General features: G+C 41.1%; 1 protein-coding gene across 8 annotated transcripts in view; it reads left to right on the top strand.

Annotated features, from left to right (window-relative positions):
- Positions 1–17,414, top strand: part of LOC141434748 (uncharacterized) — a 201,254-nt gene that overhangs the window by 152,952 nt on the left and 30,888 nt on the right. For all 8 annotated transcript variants that reach the window (XM_074097288.1, XM_074097371.1, XM_074097583.1 and 5 more), the window contains 2 exons: positions 8,497–8,627; positions 17,110–17,290. In XM_074097288.1, the coding sequence (XP_073953389.1) occupies positions 8,497–8,627; positions 17,110–17,290 (312 nt within the window). The remainder of the gene's footprint in view (positions 1–8,496; positions 8,628–17,109; positions 17,291–17,414) is intronic.

The following is a 17,414-nucleotide window of genomic DNA, read 5'->3' as shown; positions in this document are numbered from 1 at the left end:
GATTTGTGCTACGCCGTGCTGGGAGGTCACGCTAACTAATGCAGACCATCAAAAAAAGAAAAGTAGCCTATCTGGGTCACGTATTAAGACATGACTGATACGAACTCTTGCAACTGATAATGATGGGCAAAGTGGCAGGCAAAAGAGCAGTGGGTCGTAGGAAGGAATCGTGGCTACGCAATATCCGGGAATGGACGGGAGTTAAGAGCGCCGCGGAGCTTTTTAGACTGGCAAAAGACCGAATTAGATATGCGGAGCTGACTGACAACCTTCACTAGTTGGAGAGGCACTTGAAGGGAGAGAGAGAATATTTGGAAATAGTTGAGATTATGGCTCGAATCATCCTCATATGTTTGTTAATTATCACGTGGTAATTTTTATCATGCGATCTAGTCTTCAATAAGCAATTCTGCATAATGTCTATCTGTGTGAAATGGCGTACTTGTTGCTTCTGGTGCACGACGATAGTGCTGCAGGCATAGCGGTGGCAACTATGGTTATTGGGTATATGTTGTGTCACAGAGTACATATATAACAGAGACACCACCTAGTACAAGCAGATGGTATCACCCTAATACTGGCTATTCAACTGGCTATTTTTCTTTCCCTCGATTTTCCAACAGATGGCACCAGTGAGAACACAAATAACACGATACGTATTGCCATCTAGTGAGACACTAAGGATACGGTACACTGACAACAACCAACAAGCTCACCAACTGAGCCTAGACGACTAGAGATACGCATGATGTCTCTGTCTTATTTACGTCATTAGAAGAGAATGGCATGTTTCTCTCAAATAGTTTCGACCACAGGTTGTGTTGACATAACTGTCAAGGGAGAAGTAATCAAACATTGTAATAATGTCAATGGAATCTCCTGTAACTATATATCACACAATTCTGGACAATGGAAGTATCGGCAATTACACTAACATTGTTGTTATCAGTAAATAAAAAACTTTCATAAATATCACGGAAACGGGGTTTCTTTGCTGTCATCCACATCGAACCGTTATTTTTAAGAAACGTTTATTGTTTAAAACCGTACACAAATTATGTTAACATTTCAACAGTATTCCCATTTCGGACGTACAATTTATTACTTAAATGTAGGTAATTATAATTTATTAATAATTAATTATATTAATATAATTATATTTCGTAAGTTTTGGAAATTTCTAGAATTGGCAGTCATTTTCTTGTTAATATTGTTAAAAAACATAACAACACATCTTGCTAACACCATATTTATCTTAAGTAACAACAATCAATGCTCATGGTTCAATTTTTAGCCGCAGCGAGCGCTTTGATGGTTCGGCACTTTCCACCGCTCGCTTTGCACGGTCCTAATTAATGCTGTTGCTGCTTTTGGAAAGCTTCTTTACGCACGTAGACCGACAAATTCAGCCTCTTGCGCTCAGCTAAAAACCACGGCCTCGTCTCGTTAATAACCACTCTAGCGTTGCTAGTTTCCCCGCAACACGTGTACCTAGTGTTTATGCGATTGGCTGGCTCTAGGTCGCTTTCCTTTCGACGATGATTCCGTTCCGTATGACCTGCACTGCCATTAAGCCTTATTAGTTCGACGAGTTGCGCTTCGCAATCAACCTGTGGCTTAAGAAGCGGCGAGTAGAGGAGGCAGTGGTGTAGCTCGGTCTGCGAAGTGCTCTCTTTTTCTCTCTATGATTTGTCATCATGGCAATGCGATCATAATTGCGAAGAGCCATAGTGTGGTGCAGGGCTAAAGCATATAGGGGCATGACTGTTGTTTCATTTACAGGTTTCGTGTTCCCATCCAAAACAATATGACAAATCAATGTATAACCGTGCATCCAGTTTGGGGGCCTTTCGAGATATCCAATATAGTAGAATCGAGAGTTTGACCCCGATGTGGGGGCAAGGACTCATTTCTCGAATCACTCTTAATTATAGATGAAAACTGCATTAAAATACGGTAAAGTTTAAAAGATCTAAATGTACATACACATTTATTACACACAGGGACCAACGGCAGGCAGTGATTTTGTTTTATACCATTGTGAAGAAATGATGCTTCACAAAACTCGCGATGAAGTCATGCGCGCGCGCACGCGTGAGATCATTGCGTTAAATGCATCACTAATTACTTGATCACTGTTTACTTTTAATTAGTAACTGATGGCAAATGTACAGCCGGGTCTTAGCTCGGTTTTCGTTACTTAGTCTATAGGTTTCTCAGGCCCCTATACCACGAAGTGCAAAACTCGAACTTCGTATGTTGCCGTCCCGCTGACGCTTATGTTATTTAATACGCGAGTGAAAGGGACGATGCGATAGGAACTTCGAGTATCGTAGTAGCCCTACTGGATGTATGTGAAGCTAGAAAATAAGAACGTGACGAATACGCGCCCACAAAGTGCTTGCAACAGCTCATTGTCGTCTGTGTACCTTACGGCACTAGACTGGCTGTTTGGAACAAAACGCGTGGCGTATCAATCATCAATATTACTTTGACACAACCCCTGTCACGGACGTAAGGTTCACTAATCCGCGCTGTGAACAAATTTGGTGCCCCGTTTTGATGTAAGAAACATGCAGTCTATACATAGAATCAGATGTAGATGCGACAGTTATTGCTTTTAGTCTATTACTCTTAACATCTTCTTCAGTTTCCTCGACTGTGCAGTCAACAAAGGGTAAATAACTGATCTACTAGAGCCGTTAAGTTAAGACGTGCCAGATATTTTTGCGCGCCCCACTGTGCCAGGTATTAATTGAGCTCTTACAGAGCTCTAGTTGGGAACCACTGGTACGGTGCGGTATAGTTACGGAAGCGGTCTCGTGCAAATTCTCACAGGCTTATTCATTTTTGTTTAGCACGTCTTCATTACGACTTGTGATCTCATCAACGCTTAAAATGCTATAGCCTATAGCGTGGTAGTCTGAACTAGGGTTAAAAGCAAGTGACATGGGACGAAGTCGTGCATTACATTGGTTTGCGACTTCTGTCTGGCCTTCCGTCGTTTTAGAACTTTGTTTGAAGGTTTGCGAGAGCGAATCCGCGGGTATAGTCTAGTGCAGGGATAGGGAAACTTTTTCCTTCGCGTGCCAATATCTACTAACGAAATATATGGCGGGCCAAGTTGTTGCATTTTTGGCTATGTTATTTCCATCCCAGCCTATATACGTCCCACTGCTGGGCACAGGCCTCCTCTCAGAACAAGAGGGCTTGGGCCATAGTTCTCACGCGGGCCCAGTGTGGATTGGGAACTTCACACGCACCATTGAATTGCTTCGCAGGTTTGTGGAGGTTTCCTCACGATGTTTTCCTTCACCGCAAAGCTCGTAGTGAATTTCAAATGTAATTCCGCACATGAATTTCGAAAAACTCAGAGGTGCGAGCCGGGGTTTGAACCCACGACTTATCGCTTGAGAGGCGGTAGGTCAAACCACTAGGCCACCAAGGCTTTTTCTATGTTATTTATTGAAATAAAAATATTGATATGTTTTTTCTTAAAACACTAATTTGCCCATTGCCAATGCGAATGAAATTTCGTAACAATACGAAATCGTCTCTTGATTATTGTGTGATGGTCGCGGGCCGGATTTAAAGCCTTCGCGGGCCGGAGACGGCCCGCGGGCCTCAGTTTCCCCATCCCTGGTCTATTGCGTAAATATCAGCCCATTCTTATCATATCTGTAGAACAATTTCGCTGGCACTGGGCCGATGTGTGCCGTTCACAACAACACAAAATACACTGTTCAAATTGACAATACGCGTAATGCACTAGTTTCTTGTGAACGCTATTTTAAAATTGATATATTCTGAGGCATATTAACGAAACCGGCCAAATGCGTGTCGGACCTTGCGCTGTTTAGGATAAAAAATCTGTTGTTTTTTTTTTTATTTATTCGACTGGATGGCAAACGAGCAAGTGGGTCTCCTGATGGTAAGAGATCACCACCGCCCATAGACAACTGCAACACCAGGGTATTGCAGATGCGTTGCCAACCTAGAGGCCTAAGATGGAATACCTCAAGTGCCAGTTATTTCACCGGCTGTCTTACTCTCCACGCCGAAACGCAACAGTGCAAGCACTGCTGCTTCACGGCAGGATTAGCGAGCAAGATGGTGGTAGCAGTCCGGGCGGACCTTGCACAAGGTCCTACCACCTGCGAACCTGTTGTGAAGCTATTTTTGTAAGGGTACTTCAATAAAGGAGGAGGCTCTCCGTTCGACTGTATGTATTTTTATGTTAGACTGTGTGTATCCTGCGGAGACGATCCTGGCCGGACTACCAGGATGTCACTACCAGGTTATTGTATTGACACGCAATTTACATAAATATATGACCAAGTTTTCAAGAAAAGAGCGTACTCCTACCTTAAAGGCCGGCAACGCACTTGTGACCCTTCTGGTGTTGCAGGTGTCCATGGGTGACGGTAATCGCTTACCATCAGGCGATCCGCCTGCTCGTTTGCCCCCTATACCATAAAAAAGTACTTATACCAAATTTCAAGTCTGTCCTACTACTGAAAGTTGGTCGAATTTAAATTGCATGATTTGATTACAGACAGACAGACAGCGGGACAGGTGAAACTAAATAAAAGCTTGTAAAAAAGTATTCGGGAAAATAAGCGAACGGAAATTCTGCTACTAGGAAATAACGATATTAGGAAATTGATCAAACCAATCCCAGGTGGGAATCGAGTTGTTACGACGCCACGCCACTGCTATACAGTATGTTGTTATAATGATTACCCAACGCTTGCACTTCCCCACCGGTGCACGGACGCGGTATTTGGGCCGGAATGCTCTGGATTAGGCGCACGCGCACTGCGCAACCGGGATCGTAAACGAAGGAATGGGGCCGCCATTACCGGCGAATATTGTCCCCCCCCCCCCGCATGACTCAATGATAGTCCAACCGAAAAATAACGGCCAAGAGCGTGTCGGACACGCCCGAAATAGGGTTTCGTAGCCATTATGAAAAAAATAAGTAATATTTTTTTAAGGATTTCTTATTTTGTTATACGGAATATTCCAAGTTTAGGTATAATTTATACCTTAAGCTGCTATTTACTATTAAACTACTAATACTTCTCAAGAAATTATACCTAAACTTGGAATAAATCCTGATTTTTTTCAAACTTCAAGCAATCGCTCGATTTTAATGAAAATTTGCACTTTAAAGGTGAATATTTTGCAAACTAATCACTGAATCGAAACATCGTTTTAGCAATCCCATAATGGGTTTAAAAGACCTATCCAACGATACCCCACACTACAAGGTTGGATGAGAAAAAAAAATCACCCTCACTTTACGTCTATGGGAGGTACTGTATTTTTTTTTATTTAGGCGTAGGTCCAACAGTGGACGTCCTACGGCTGAGATGATGATGATTGTTCGTGGCTGAACTAGGTAGACCAGAGGTCTTATTGTCAAACGCTCTTGCAATCACAAGCGTTTTCACCACTTCTTTCTGTCACACGCACGGTATAAGACGGGGGTAGAAAGGGATGGTGAATGCGATTGCGAATGCGAGCGCGTTACACAACGTGGTGTTTAACGCACTCGGATTCACAATGGTTGTCATATGAAATGTGACATCACGTGTGGTTCGCGCTCGTGGTGACATTAAATTATGGACATCATTACATTTTTTTTAATTGTGTCATCATCATCATCATCATCAGCCTATGTTCGTCCACTGCTGGACATAGGCCTCTCCCATGGCACGCCACTGAGCACGATCCTCGGCTACTCTCATCCAGCTCTTGCCAGCCTCCCTGCGAAGATCATCGCTCCACCGAGTCTGAGGACGTCCTACGCTACGTTTGCCGATCCGTGGTCTCCACTCAAAAACTCGTCTACCCCAACGGTTATCGGTTCTTCGGGTTATATGGCCGGCCCATTGCCACTTCAGCGTGCTAATGCGGTGGGCTATGTCGATAACTTTGGTTCTCTGTCGGATCACTTCGTTACGAATTCTATCTTTCAGAGAAACTCCGAGCATAGCCCTTTCCATAGCACGTTGAGCAACTTTAAATTTGTGGACCAGCCCTAACGTGAGCGTCCATGTTTCAGCACCGTATGTCATGACGGGTAGGACGCACTGATTGAAAACTTTCGTCTTTAGACTCTGTGGAATTGGTGATGTGAAGACTTGACGCAGTTTCCCATACGCTGCCCATCCCAACTGTATTCTCCTGTTGGCCTCTTTCTCGAAGTTGTTTTTACCTAATTGCATAGTTAATAAAATACCTTATAATTGTGTACCTACTTATATTCTAAATTTTTCAAAATCATTAATAATTAATTTTCTATTTTCTTCTTATACGAATAAGTATGGAATTTTAATATCAGATTAACAATGAAAATAGTCATAACAAATAAGTTACGTAAAATTAAAATTTTGAAGGGTAGAGAATTTAATTTGCATTTCATATTATGGACATTTATGACAAAAGCGTGTGATACTATTTTTCTTCTCACGTATTTTCCTTTTCACCACAACGGACACCATGTTTTTATGCAAATAAATGTTTATGATCGTGGCGGAACAGTAGGGCTACTACGAAATTCGAGAACGAAGTTCGTATCGTACCGTCCCTCTCGCTCTCGTATGAAATAATATTAGCGTAAGCGGGACGGTACGGTGCGAACTTTGATTTTCGAATTTTGTAGTAGCCCTAAAGGTCTTTATTAAGTTACTACGATAATTAAGTATTACTTTTAGTAATTACGGTGATTGACTTGGCCCCGAAAGAGCTGGCAATGCTTGTACTTGATCGCGTTTGGATCTTAATATCACAGTGGCAAAGCGAAACGCAGATAAGCCGTGGTGGCCTAGTGGTTTGACCTATTGCCTCTCAAGCAGAGGGTCGTGGGTTCAAACCCCGGCTCGCACCTCTGAGTTTTTCGAAATTCATGTACGGAGTTACATTTGAAATTTACCACGAGCTTTGCGGTGAAGGAAAACAATCGTGAGGAAACCTGCACAAACCTGCGAAGCAATTCAATGGTGCGTGTGAAGTTCCCATTCCGCACCGGGCCCGCGTGGGAACTGTGGCCCAAGCCCTCTTGTTCTGAGAGGAGGCCTGTGCCCAGCAGTGGGACGCATATAGGCTGGGATGAAAGCGAAACGCAGATAAGCTATATTATACACTAGTGTTCACCCGTCGCTTCGCATACGCAATGGCTTTCAAGTACAGCAGTTACATCTGGAATATTACTAAATTAATTGTTATAAACACCGTGGATTCCATTTACGTTGCATTGTGAAATGTTGTGATTTTATCCCGATAAAATGTGAATTCAAGATGTCCAGCTATGTGCATACCAAATTTTATCTAAGTCTATCCAGTCGCTTTAGCGTGAAGGAGTTTTTTTTTTTTTTTTTTTATTCGACTGGATGGCAAACGAGCAAGTGGGTCTCCTGATGGTAAGAGATCACCACCGCCCATAAACATCTGCAACACCAGGGGTATTGCAGATGCGTTGCCAACCTAGAGGCCTAAGATGGGATACCTCAAGTGCCAGTAATTTCACCGGCTGTCTTACTCTCCACGCCGAAACACAACAGTGCAAGCACTGCTGCTTCACGGCAGGATTAGCGAGTAAGATGGTGGTAGCAATCCGGGCGGACCTTGCACAAGGTCCTACCTCCTGTTATATTCACAAACTTTAGCATTTATTATGTTAAGTAGTAAATGCCTGCCGTGCGACTTTATGTCAGAATGGAAGCCACACTATAATTGTTTAAAGTGTACATACGTAGGAAGCTACGGTTATAAGTTATAACTCGTTTTCTAATATGCTTAGTTGTTTTCAAATTTGCTCGTAGTGTAAACTACGGCGAAAACTAAGCGATTGCGCTGCGCGAACTTAAAGATGCGAAAACGCGGCGGGCACGCAACTTGATTTACGAGTATATCTTTGCACAATTTTTGGATAAATCGTTTCTTTGCACAGAATTGATGGCACGAAATTTATCTGTTTATTACAGTCTAGCTCAGGGTTTCTCAAACTTATGGCTCCACGTACCCCTGTTAAAGTTTCTAGACGATAGCGAACCCCCCCCCCCCCCCTTGACTGTCGGAGAAACTAAAAATAAAAAATACAAAAAGACTCCAAAAACCAACCTTCATCATATTATCTTGCTAGTCTTGCAGCCTGGTGGTTTTTGGAGTCACTTAAACCTTGTCGCGAACCCCCTACCATCGAATAGCGAACCCCTAGGGGTTCGCGTACCCCACTTTGAGTAACCCTGGTCTAGCTAATAAACGTTGTGAGCAAAAATTTGATCAAAAATATCCTGAACGCGCTTCTACGCCGTTAAAAATAGAGTCGTGTTAAGTTTTTTTTTTTAAATTAAACTTTTGCTCAAATCGTTTATGAACTCGACTGTACATAAGTATTTGGTACGTTTCGACGCTCGTTCTCTCGCTATTTACATGTATTTTCTGTACAATGTGTTGGTGTTCAAGAGTCCTCGTATTGTATTGTTTCAGAGAGGAAGTGCGCAACCACGCGGTCCGCTGGAACGCGCAGTTCTCATTCGTGTGCAAGATGTGCGCGAACGCGAACACGGGCGTGCTCGAGCCGGCGCTGATGCGCGTGTCCGTGCGCAAGGAGTGCAAAGGTAAACTGTCTTAATCAAAAGCACTAGGGTCGGTCAAGGAAGGAACCATTGGGGATCAACTAATCTCAAATCGGTTATCGGTAATCAAAATTGATAATCGTATGCATGTCATAAACCAATAATGCCAATAGACTTGTCTCTGTCAGCTTGAAAGTTCGACTTCAGCGACATATTCATTTGATAGGTCTGAATAAGTTTGACATTTATGATGATCTTATAAAATTAAAGACTGAGCTCCCGACTAGCGTCCGTACCCTTTTAGCTAACTTTAAAGAAATTGTTATTTACCTTTTGGCTGAATTTATTGACAAAAACGATATCAAGCTGTAAACAATGCTTCACATTATAAATTATAACTGTTGCATATAGGTATGTGTATAAATGAAATGTAAATAATTGTAAACTAATTGCCACAGTGTCCCTTCCCTGGGTTATTTTAATCGCTCCACAAAAGAGATAGTCAAAATCACGCAATTTGACGTGACATTGGCAAAGTGCCTCGCAGCAAACGCCATAACAACAAAAAAAAAAAAAACTTGTTTATAAATTGAGAGACCACTTATTTGGCTGATGGTATCTAGATCAATTTCCCTAACTCGTTAGTTCTGCGTAGAATATATTCCAGTCCTATTTTTCCTCACTAGCATTTGTGAGTGAGTGTGCGGAGAAATTAAATGTCTAATACCTCCATCTCCATTTTACCAACGGACTTTCAAACGTTAGTGTCCCATAAGTCCGCTCGAAACGATATTCTACGTCTTTCATGCTGCGAACTGCTAAGGAATGGAATTCGCTACGATCGTCCGTGTTTCCAGCTTCAAGGCTAGAGTGAATAGGCTGTTACTGAACCAGTGAGATACGCCTTTGGTATCATCTGTATTTGTCATCAGGTGAGATATACGTCAAACACAAACACCAGTCAATTATATGTAAAAAAAAAACATAGGTGGTAGTTTGTGTGCCGTATAAAGGAGCGACCACACCGCTGCTTAAAAAACGTCGACGCAATAAACGGCACGGAATCGCAGTGACGCATCGTATGCGCACCGTTTTTATCGCATGCCCTCCGCAGCGCTGCTCAAAATACGCAGACGGTGCGGAATCGCAGTGACGAGCCGTAAACGTCACGACTTTTGGTAGAGAGCATGCGGTGAAGTCCTGCATGTTTACGACCCGTCACTGCGATTCCGCACCGTTTGAGGTTTTTTGGCCGCTCCTCTGCGCGTCACGCGCGTAAGCAACACGGGCGAGTAAATACGCGCATGCCCCGGGGAAATTTGCGGGGTAATGGGTTGTTCCTAAAATGGATTGTGTCCGTATTCCCTAATACTGCGGCCTTATTGTCATCGCCATTTCTTTCTGGCGCACGGGTTTAGATGAGGGTAGCAAGAAATGGTGAATACCGCCTCTGAGCTTATTAACCTGTCCTCTCCCAGAGGCACAAATTTGTGCCCAAATTCCTTTGATCCTGTTATCCTGGGAGATGACAGATTAAGTATGTGATGAAACACGGTTCGGTTTGTTTTTCTATTTCCAGCCATTTGATCGTGATTAAATTGTGAAATTTTCTTTTATTTGCACTTAAATTTTTTTCATCAAAATATTAAAAACACGTAGCGATGCGTTTTTAAGTGGTTTTTAAATAAAATGCTATAATTAACTTATTGTTAATTAAAGCTTCTAAAAATGATTACATCAATTCACCAGCCCACTAATACTATAAATTCGAAAGTTTGTAAGTCTGTTTGTTTGTTGGTTACCTCTTCACATATAGCACGCTGAACTGATTTACATGAAATTCGGCATACAGATAGTTTGAGTTCCAGGTAAGGACAAGAAATGGATAGTTTTTATCCCCAAAACAACATTATGCTGAGTAGGCCCCAATTTATACTAATCGATGTTTTTTTTTAATTATTATTTCTTCCTAACGTGTTTTTTCTGCGTATCGAATATGTGTAAATAAATCTTTCTCTCTCTCTCTCTCTTTCTTTCTCAAAAATTACATAGTTCCCGCGGGATAGCGATAAACTGCGAACGGTGCCGCGGTCAACAGCTATAGTGTTCTAATAAAGTAAAATGACAATTTTATAAACTGCAAAATGTAATAGGTAAATATTTCGATAACAGATAAATTTTAGCAATGAAACCCTGTGTAAATCCCTTCGTCCTATAACCGAGCCCGTATCGGTCCTTCGTGCTTTTTGTTATCAACTTATCAATCACAGAGCTCTGTATGTTGTAAGCTCTTTGAACTCAACAGAAATAGCCGGTATCTCAATTCAAATGTCCGGGAGTACATGTCCCCCTGTAAGGGGTAAGTGGTGAGCTGTTTTACAGCTATACAAAGCCCGTTTTCACGAAGCTTTAGAAAAGCCCCCTTTTGTGAGGTAGAATTTGTTTTTCCATCCCAACTTTTCTCGCCTTTGACGAATGTTCGGTGCAAAACTCCCTTTGTCCTGCTTGAGGCTGGGTTGCCATGGTACGTTGTCTTATTTGGTTTACGTTTGACCTGTTCGTTATAAAAAAACGTTTAGTACAACAAAGGGGCGAATTTTGTTTTCCGTGATGAATTTATGATATGTTTTTCTTTGTATGTTTTGACAAAGGGTGTTGTTATGTGCGCAAGTTTAGGGGGAGAACGTTTAATTTGTTGTTTTGATGTAGTGTTCCTGAGAAAGTGATAAATATACAGGTGTGTTTTCGTGTTGAAATGGTTTTTTTTTTGCTGTCTTACTCGTGAGAAGAAGCCGTGGTGGCCTAGTGGTTTGACCTATCGCCTCTCAAGCAGAGGGTCGTGGGTTCGAACCCCGGCTCGCACCTCTGAGTTTTTCGAAATTCATGTGCGGAATTACATTTGAAATTTACCACGAGCTTTGCGGTGAAGGAAAACAACGTGAGGAAACCTGCACAAACCTGCGAAGCGATTCAATGGTTCGTGCGAAGTTCCCAATCCGCACTGGGCCCGCGTGGGAACTATGGCCCAAGCCCTCTTGTTCTGAGAGGAGGCCTGTGCCCAGCAGTGGGACGTATATAGGCTGGGATGATGATGATGATGACTCGTGAGAGATTGTTTTATTCGATTTCGTATTTCCTCAAGGAAAAAAGTGATATAGTTAAGTCATTCTTTCACTGTCATATCAAAGAAGTATATATTCTGGGATTTATAGAAGCTCATATGCATTGGTCCCTAGAACTTTTTGAAGTCGTATTTGAATCTCGGTAAATGGGCTTTTTATTGGGCAAGCGTGGTCCATCTTATTCTAAATCTTCGCATCAAGCCTGATTGTGGTCAAACGCTGGCCTATTAATATATGTAAAAAAAAAACTACTTCCAATGGTGGATACAGGTTTCCCGCAAGTATCTCAAATATCTCAATGAGCTATCAACGGCTTGAAATTTCGGTATTAAATATTTTTGTCGTACTTGCCTCTACTTCGTTTGGATAGGTGTTTAACTAAATGTAAACAAAACAACGTCAATTGGTGTCTTAAATATTGAAATTCCGCCATTAAACTATCTAAACATTCACATTTCTGTATTGAAATACACTAGTCTGTATTACAATGATAGATAAGTCATCATCATCTCAGCCTATATATGTCCCACTGCTGGGCACAGGCCTCCTCTCAGAACAAGAGGGCTTGGGCCATAGTTCCCACGCGGGCCCAGTGCGGATTGGGAACTTCAAACGCACCATTGAATTGCTTCGCAGGTTTGTGCAGGTTTCCTCACGATGTTTTCCTTCACCGCAAAGCTCGTGGTAAACTTCAAATGTAATTCCGCGCATGAATTTCGAAAAACTCAGAGGTGCGAGCCGGGGTTTGAACCCACGACCCTCTGCTTGAGAGGCCATAGGTCAAACCACTAGGCCACCACGGCTTACTAGGCCACCACGGCTTACTAGATAGATAAGTAAAATGTATAAAAACCTTGAATGCACCAAATCTGGCTGCTGAAGTTTGTTTACATTTTAGTAAAATACCTATCCGAACCAATTATAGATACAATTTGTACCAGTACTCTTCCTATAGACATTTTAAAGCTGCCAGGTTTCCATGCGACATCCTGTTTACTTTCCGCTCAAATCCGTCCATACATTGATGGACCTTTGATCCTCTCACCTCTTCTACTCGCACGTAAATACGTACCTCGAAATAAACGCCACCATTTTGCACCGTGTACTTGCCTCTTTGTTATACAAATGCAATCCTTTGTGCTGAGAACACTCTTTTGTTGGTTACGATGCTTATGGTGCTGGTAGCGATTAGAGATAATATTTCCGTATGTTTTTTGCGCTCTGTTCAAATCGGTCTGGTTCTAGTGTTTGAAGGTGATTAGTGAGATGAGTGCCGCATCGCATTTGGGATTCGGTTTATTATTCATGCGTACGCGCAGAACTAATAAGAAGAATAGAGGTGTGGCGCTAGTTAGAAGCGCGGGGCTGGCTAAAAAAAAAGTTATACACCGTGTTTTTATAGCTTTCCGTTAACTTCGGCAAAGCGCTCGGGTAATTAATAGGTACTATCTGGCAATTAACTTTATGGCCAAAAAAAAAAAATTTTTTTTATACATAAGTAAAATAAAATTCAGATTCAAAAGTCAAATTATAACATTTTCAAACTTGACTTGTGAAGTTGACGTGACATATAGGAAAGACATCATAAAAACTCAAATTTAAAAAAAGCTTTAGTTATGGACATTAAAAAAAAATCATAATTTAAGAACCTTCACACTGTTACTGAGCATAATTGATTATCTTAATTCTTGATTATGTTTTAAACAGTAAGAGTTTGGCCACTATACATTGTCTTGGAGTAATTAATTTCATTTGACCCGTTGAATGTTCTCTTAAAGTTAACCGAGATCAAAAATAACACCGCGTATAATTAAACAATTCTATCGTAAGGTTACGAGCCCGGATATAAACACACGGTTCTCCGCTTGAAAGGTATAGATAGGTTGATCATTAGGCCATCAAGATCACTCTTTTAAAAACATACACATAAATTTGCCAACACGCGCGTCATGAACGTAATTAGAGAATTTCACGCGTCACAAGCAAAGCGGTTCAGGGGGCCTACCATGATCTTTTTATAAACGATCAAAATGCAGAGCAGTTCAATTTAGGCACCTAAACTGAATCGTCGAAATTGGTACCACGAGTTTTATTTCTCAGAGCTGAGTCTCAATGGTTTACAAGTGAATGAAAGACCGATATTGTCTCTGGTCCGAAACTGAAACGCTAAGTCGCGAAAGGGATGCCGCTATATGCAAACCAAATATTGTATACTAAAACTTCTTTATTTTGGAAAACCATAACTATGTCATTCCGTGTTCTTAGCAACCGTTGTGTTGATTACAAATAAAATCTTACGCTGGCACTAATCCACGAGTCTCTTTTCTCACTGAAAAAATAGTTTTATCAATGAGGAGTTAAGAAGCACAATGTCGTGAGTAGGTACCAATGAAAAGTTATAAAACTTGAATAAAAGTTTAAAAGTTCTTGAAATTTAAAAATATTCCAAGTAAAACACTTAAAATTCCAAAAATATTGACAGAATGACTAACTTATACTGAATCGCTAAATTTGACACTGAAGCGATTCAATTCCCAACCAAGTTAAGCGTCATGGTACGAAAACCGCTTGAAGTGAGTGAATGAAAATGTCTGTATCGCTGTCGCTGAACCGTGCTTGAACTGAATCGCAAAAGTAACGGGGTGGTACGAAATAGCGATGCAGTTCAGTTTAGAGCCTAATCTGAATCATATTAAGAGAGCGTGGTAGGCCCCCAGAGCTTACTTACTCGTATATATACAACTAAGAGCAAAATTCGAACTTCATATCTCGCCATCCCGCTGTGTCTTATATTATTAATTACGAGAGTGAGAGGGACGGCACGATACGAACTTCTGTTTTCGAATTTCGTAGTAGCCCAGGTGAATACCGAGGCAGAGGCATCTCAATAACGGAGGCAACTTCGCCGGCGAGTTAGCGAACTGCGTCGCATGCCGAGGGAGTTATGGGTGGCTTAAGATTGGGCACGTGTAAAGTGCGAGACTGTGGAGCGCAGAAGATAGGGGTACAAGCCTTGTTGATGCAAAATCCATCGGAAATATTTGCCGCCATTCAATAGGTACAGTCAGCGTCATATAGTACGTAGCAGTCAAGATCACCAAATACTTGGAAACATACAAAATAGTCATTACCAGTGACTCAGTCAAAGCGGTCAAATTGTTCGAGACAGCCATCGTGTACAAATATACCGGAGCACGCCCGTCGTCAAATACTTTATAACATTCAAGCCGACATTAGTACCGTAGCAGCCAAAGTATCCAAAAGTATGGGACACCACAGAAAAAATGACTTTATTATATACCGTATAAGGTCCAATTATCTAGTTAGCTAGTCATCTTTAATACAACGTGAACGGTGTTCTATTTTCAGTCTCTTGGTGCAAAATGCACATGTCATTACCTTTTTAATTAAATAAAAACTCTTTTTATATTGTAATTATACTGGCCAATTCAAGCCATATTTAAAAGGAAATCCGTTAATCCGAAATTCTGACAATGTAAATAAAAATGTGAAAAATAGGCGTCAGGCTTCAAATGAAAGAGACGGAACGATCACTGACAAGTTGGTACTCTTTTCGGTGATTGTCAAAAACGAAAAGTCGAATCTTATTACGTGTTACCTAATGTTATTTCGCACTCAACTCGAGATTAAACCTTAAACCTTTTAAATAAAGCTCAGTTTTCTAGTGTGTCCCATACTTTTGGACATTATAGCTGCTACGCAACCAGTGGTGATGTGCGTGCTCCGATTTATTTGTACACGATGGATGTCCTGAGCAATTTGATCGCTTTGATTGGGTCAATGTTAATGACTATTTGGATGTTTCCAAGTATTTCGTGATCTTAACTGCTACGCACTATATGACGCTGACTGTACAGTCACCAGCATCAATATCTGACACAACAAGCGTGCATTAATATCTGATACGACTCTATTTCTAGGGCCGTAAGGACGTGTCAGATATTTTTGCACGCCCCGCTGTGGCAGATATTAATGCTGGTGACTGTACAAAAGTTAGTACGATTGGTTCTCGGTCCTCTGGTTTGTGGATTGATATTAATGTTTCAAGTGCTAAATAGGTTTTTTCACTTCTCATGCTCGTGAAATTCTTATTTATATGTTGGATCTAGGCGAAGTAACGTAAGATGACTTTTTATGCTCTAGTGCATAAAGTAAAATCTTCGTCTAAGACCAAGGGAATCAGGTGTCAACGGCCACAAAACAAATAAGTTTCTATATATTTTTCTAATTATGTTGGATTAAAAATCAATCAAATAAATCTAAATATTTAAAATTGATTATTATAGCGATGCATGAAAAAGTACACCTAAAGTAAACCTAGTAAGTGAACAATTGTTTCCACTGTTGCTATTTCATTTCCTCGCAATCTACGTGAAAAGCAGAGTGTAAAACTCTAGCATTAAACCCATTTTTCCCACGACGTGTCTATTCCGCTTTAAATAAATAATAATAAATAAATAAATAAATATCAAGGGACAATTCACACCAATTGACCTAGTCCCAAAGTAAGCTTAGCCAAGCTTGTGTTATGGGTACTAAGCAACGGATAAATATAATTATATATAGATACATACTTAAATACATATTAAACACCCAAGACCCGAAAACAAACATTCGTATTATTCATACAAATATCGAACCCGGGACCTCAAGCTTCGTAGTCAGGTTCTCTAACCACTAGGCCATCTGGTCGTCTAAAACCACAAAATTTCATAATACCTTATTCACTAATACCCCTAATTTTCAAATTACCATGGGCTAATAATACCTAAAATGTCAAATTGTCTCTTGTATTAAAATGAACGAACTTCATTATGACTTTGACTTAAAATGTCATATTCTCTAAATATCTAAAGATTGAAATGCCCAATTAATTCAAATACCGAATGACAGAAATTACAAAATATTAAAACAACTCAAACCGAAAACACCTAAAAGGAAAAACGCCTAATTTTTTTTCACGGGTGGTGTTTGAGTAATTTGATGTTGATTATTGACTTTTAGTATAGTTCCTGTTCAACGTTCACATTTAGGTATTTTAACTTTTGGTTGTTTTAAGCATTTATGTTGTTTTGCCATGAAAGTGATTTTGAAGTTTAGGTACTATGAGACTAAGGGTATTTTGAAATTCAGCCATATTAAGACTGCAGTGTTTATAAGAAAACAAAATAAGCCATTCTGCAATTTAAGTATTTCGAGACCAAGAAGTTTTGAGATCTGGGAATATTGATAAAAAGGTAAAATGCAATTTAGAAGTTACGAATATAAGCCCAAATCTCTAATCCGACGTGGCTATATGAACGTCTCGGGTGAAATGGCTCGTTTTATGCTGCCGCTGTACAATCTACTATTTTTAATAGTAACTCAATTTGTGTCCGCAGGCGGTCGCTCGTACCAGAAGCTGGGCTTTTGCGACGTGAACCTGGCCGAGCTGGCGGGTGCAGGCGAGAGCACGCGCCGCTGCCTGCTGGAGGGGTACGACCCGCGCCGCCGGCAGGACAACTCGGTGCTGCGTCTGCGCATACGAATGAACATGATCGCGGGGGACCCGCTGTTCAAAGTGTGAGTCGGTTCGGTGACGCACGCAAATGGAACTGTCCAAAAAATAATGACAATGCTTTGTATTTAATTATTGTAAAACATTACTGTAGAGGCCGGGAAGTAGGGGGTTGCCGGCCAAGCAGAT

Source organism: Choristoneura fumiferana, chromosome Z (genome assembly GCF_025370935.1).
Source record: "Choristoneura fumiferana chromosome Z, NRCan_CFum_1, whole genome shotgun sequence".
Classification (NCBI taxonomy): Eukaryota; Metazoa; Arthropoda; class Insecta; order Lepidoptera; family Tortricidae; genus Choristoneura; species Choristoneura fumiferana.
The sequence above is the reverse complement of the archived record's forward strand: the minus strand, read 5'-3'. Positions and strand labels throughout refer to the sequence as shown.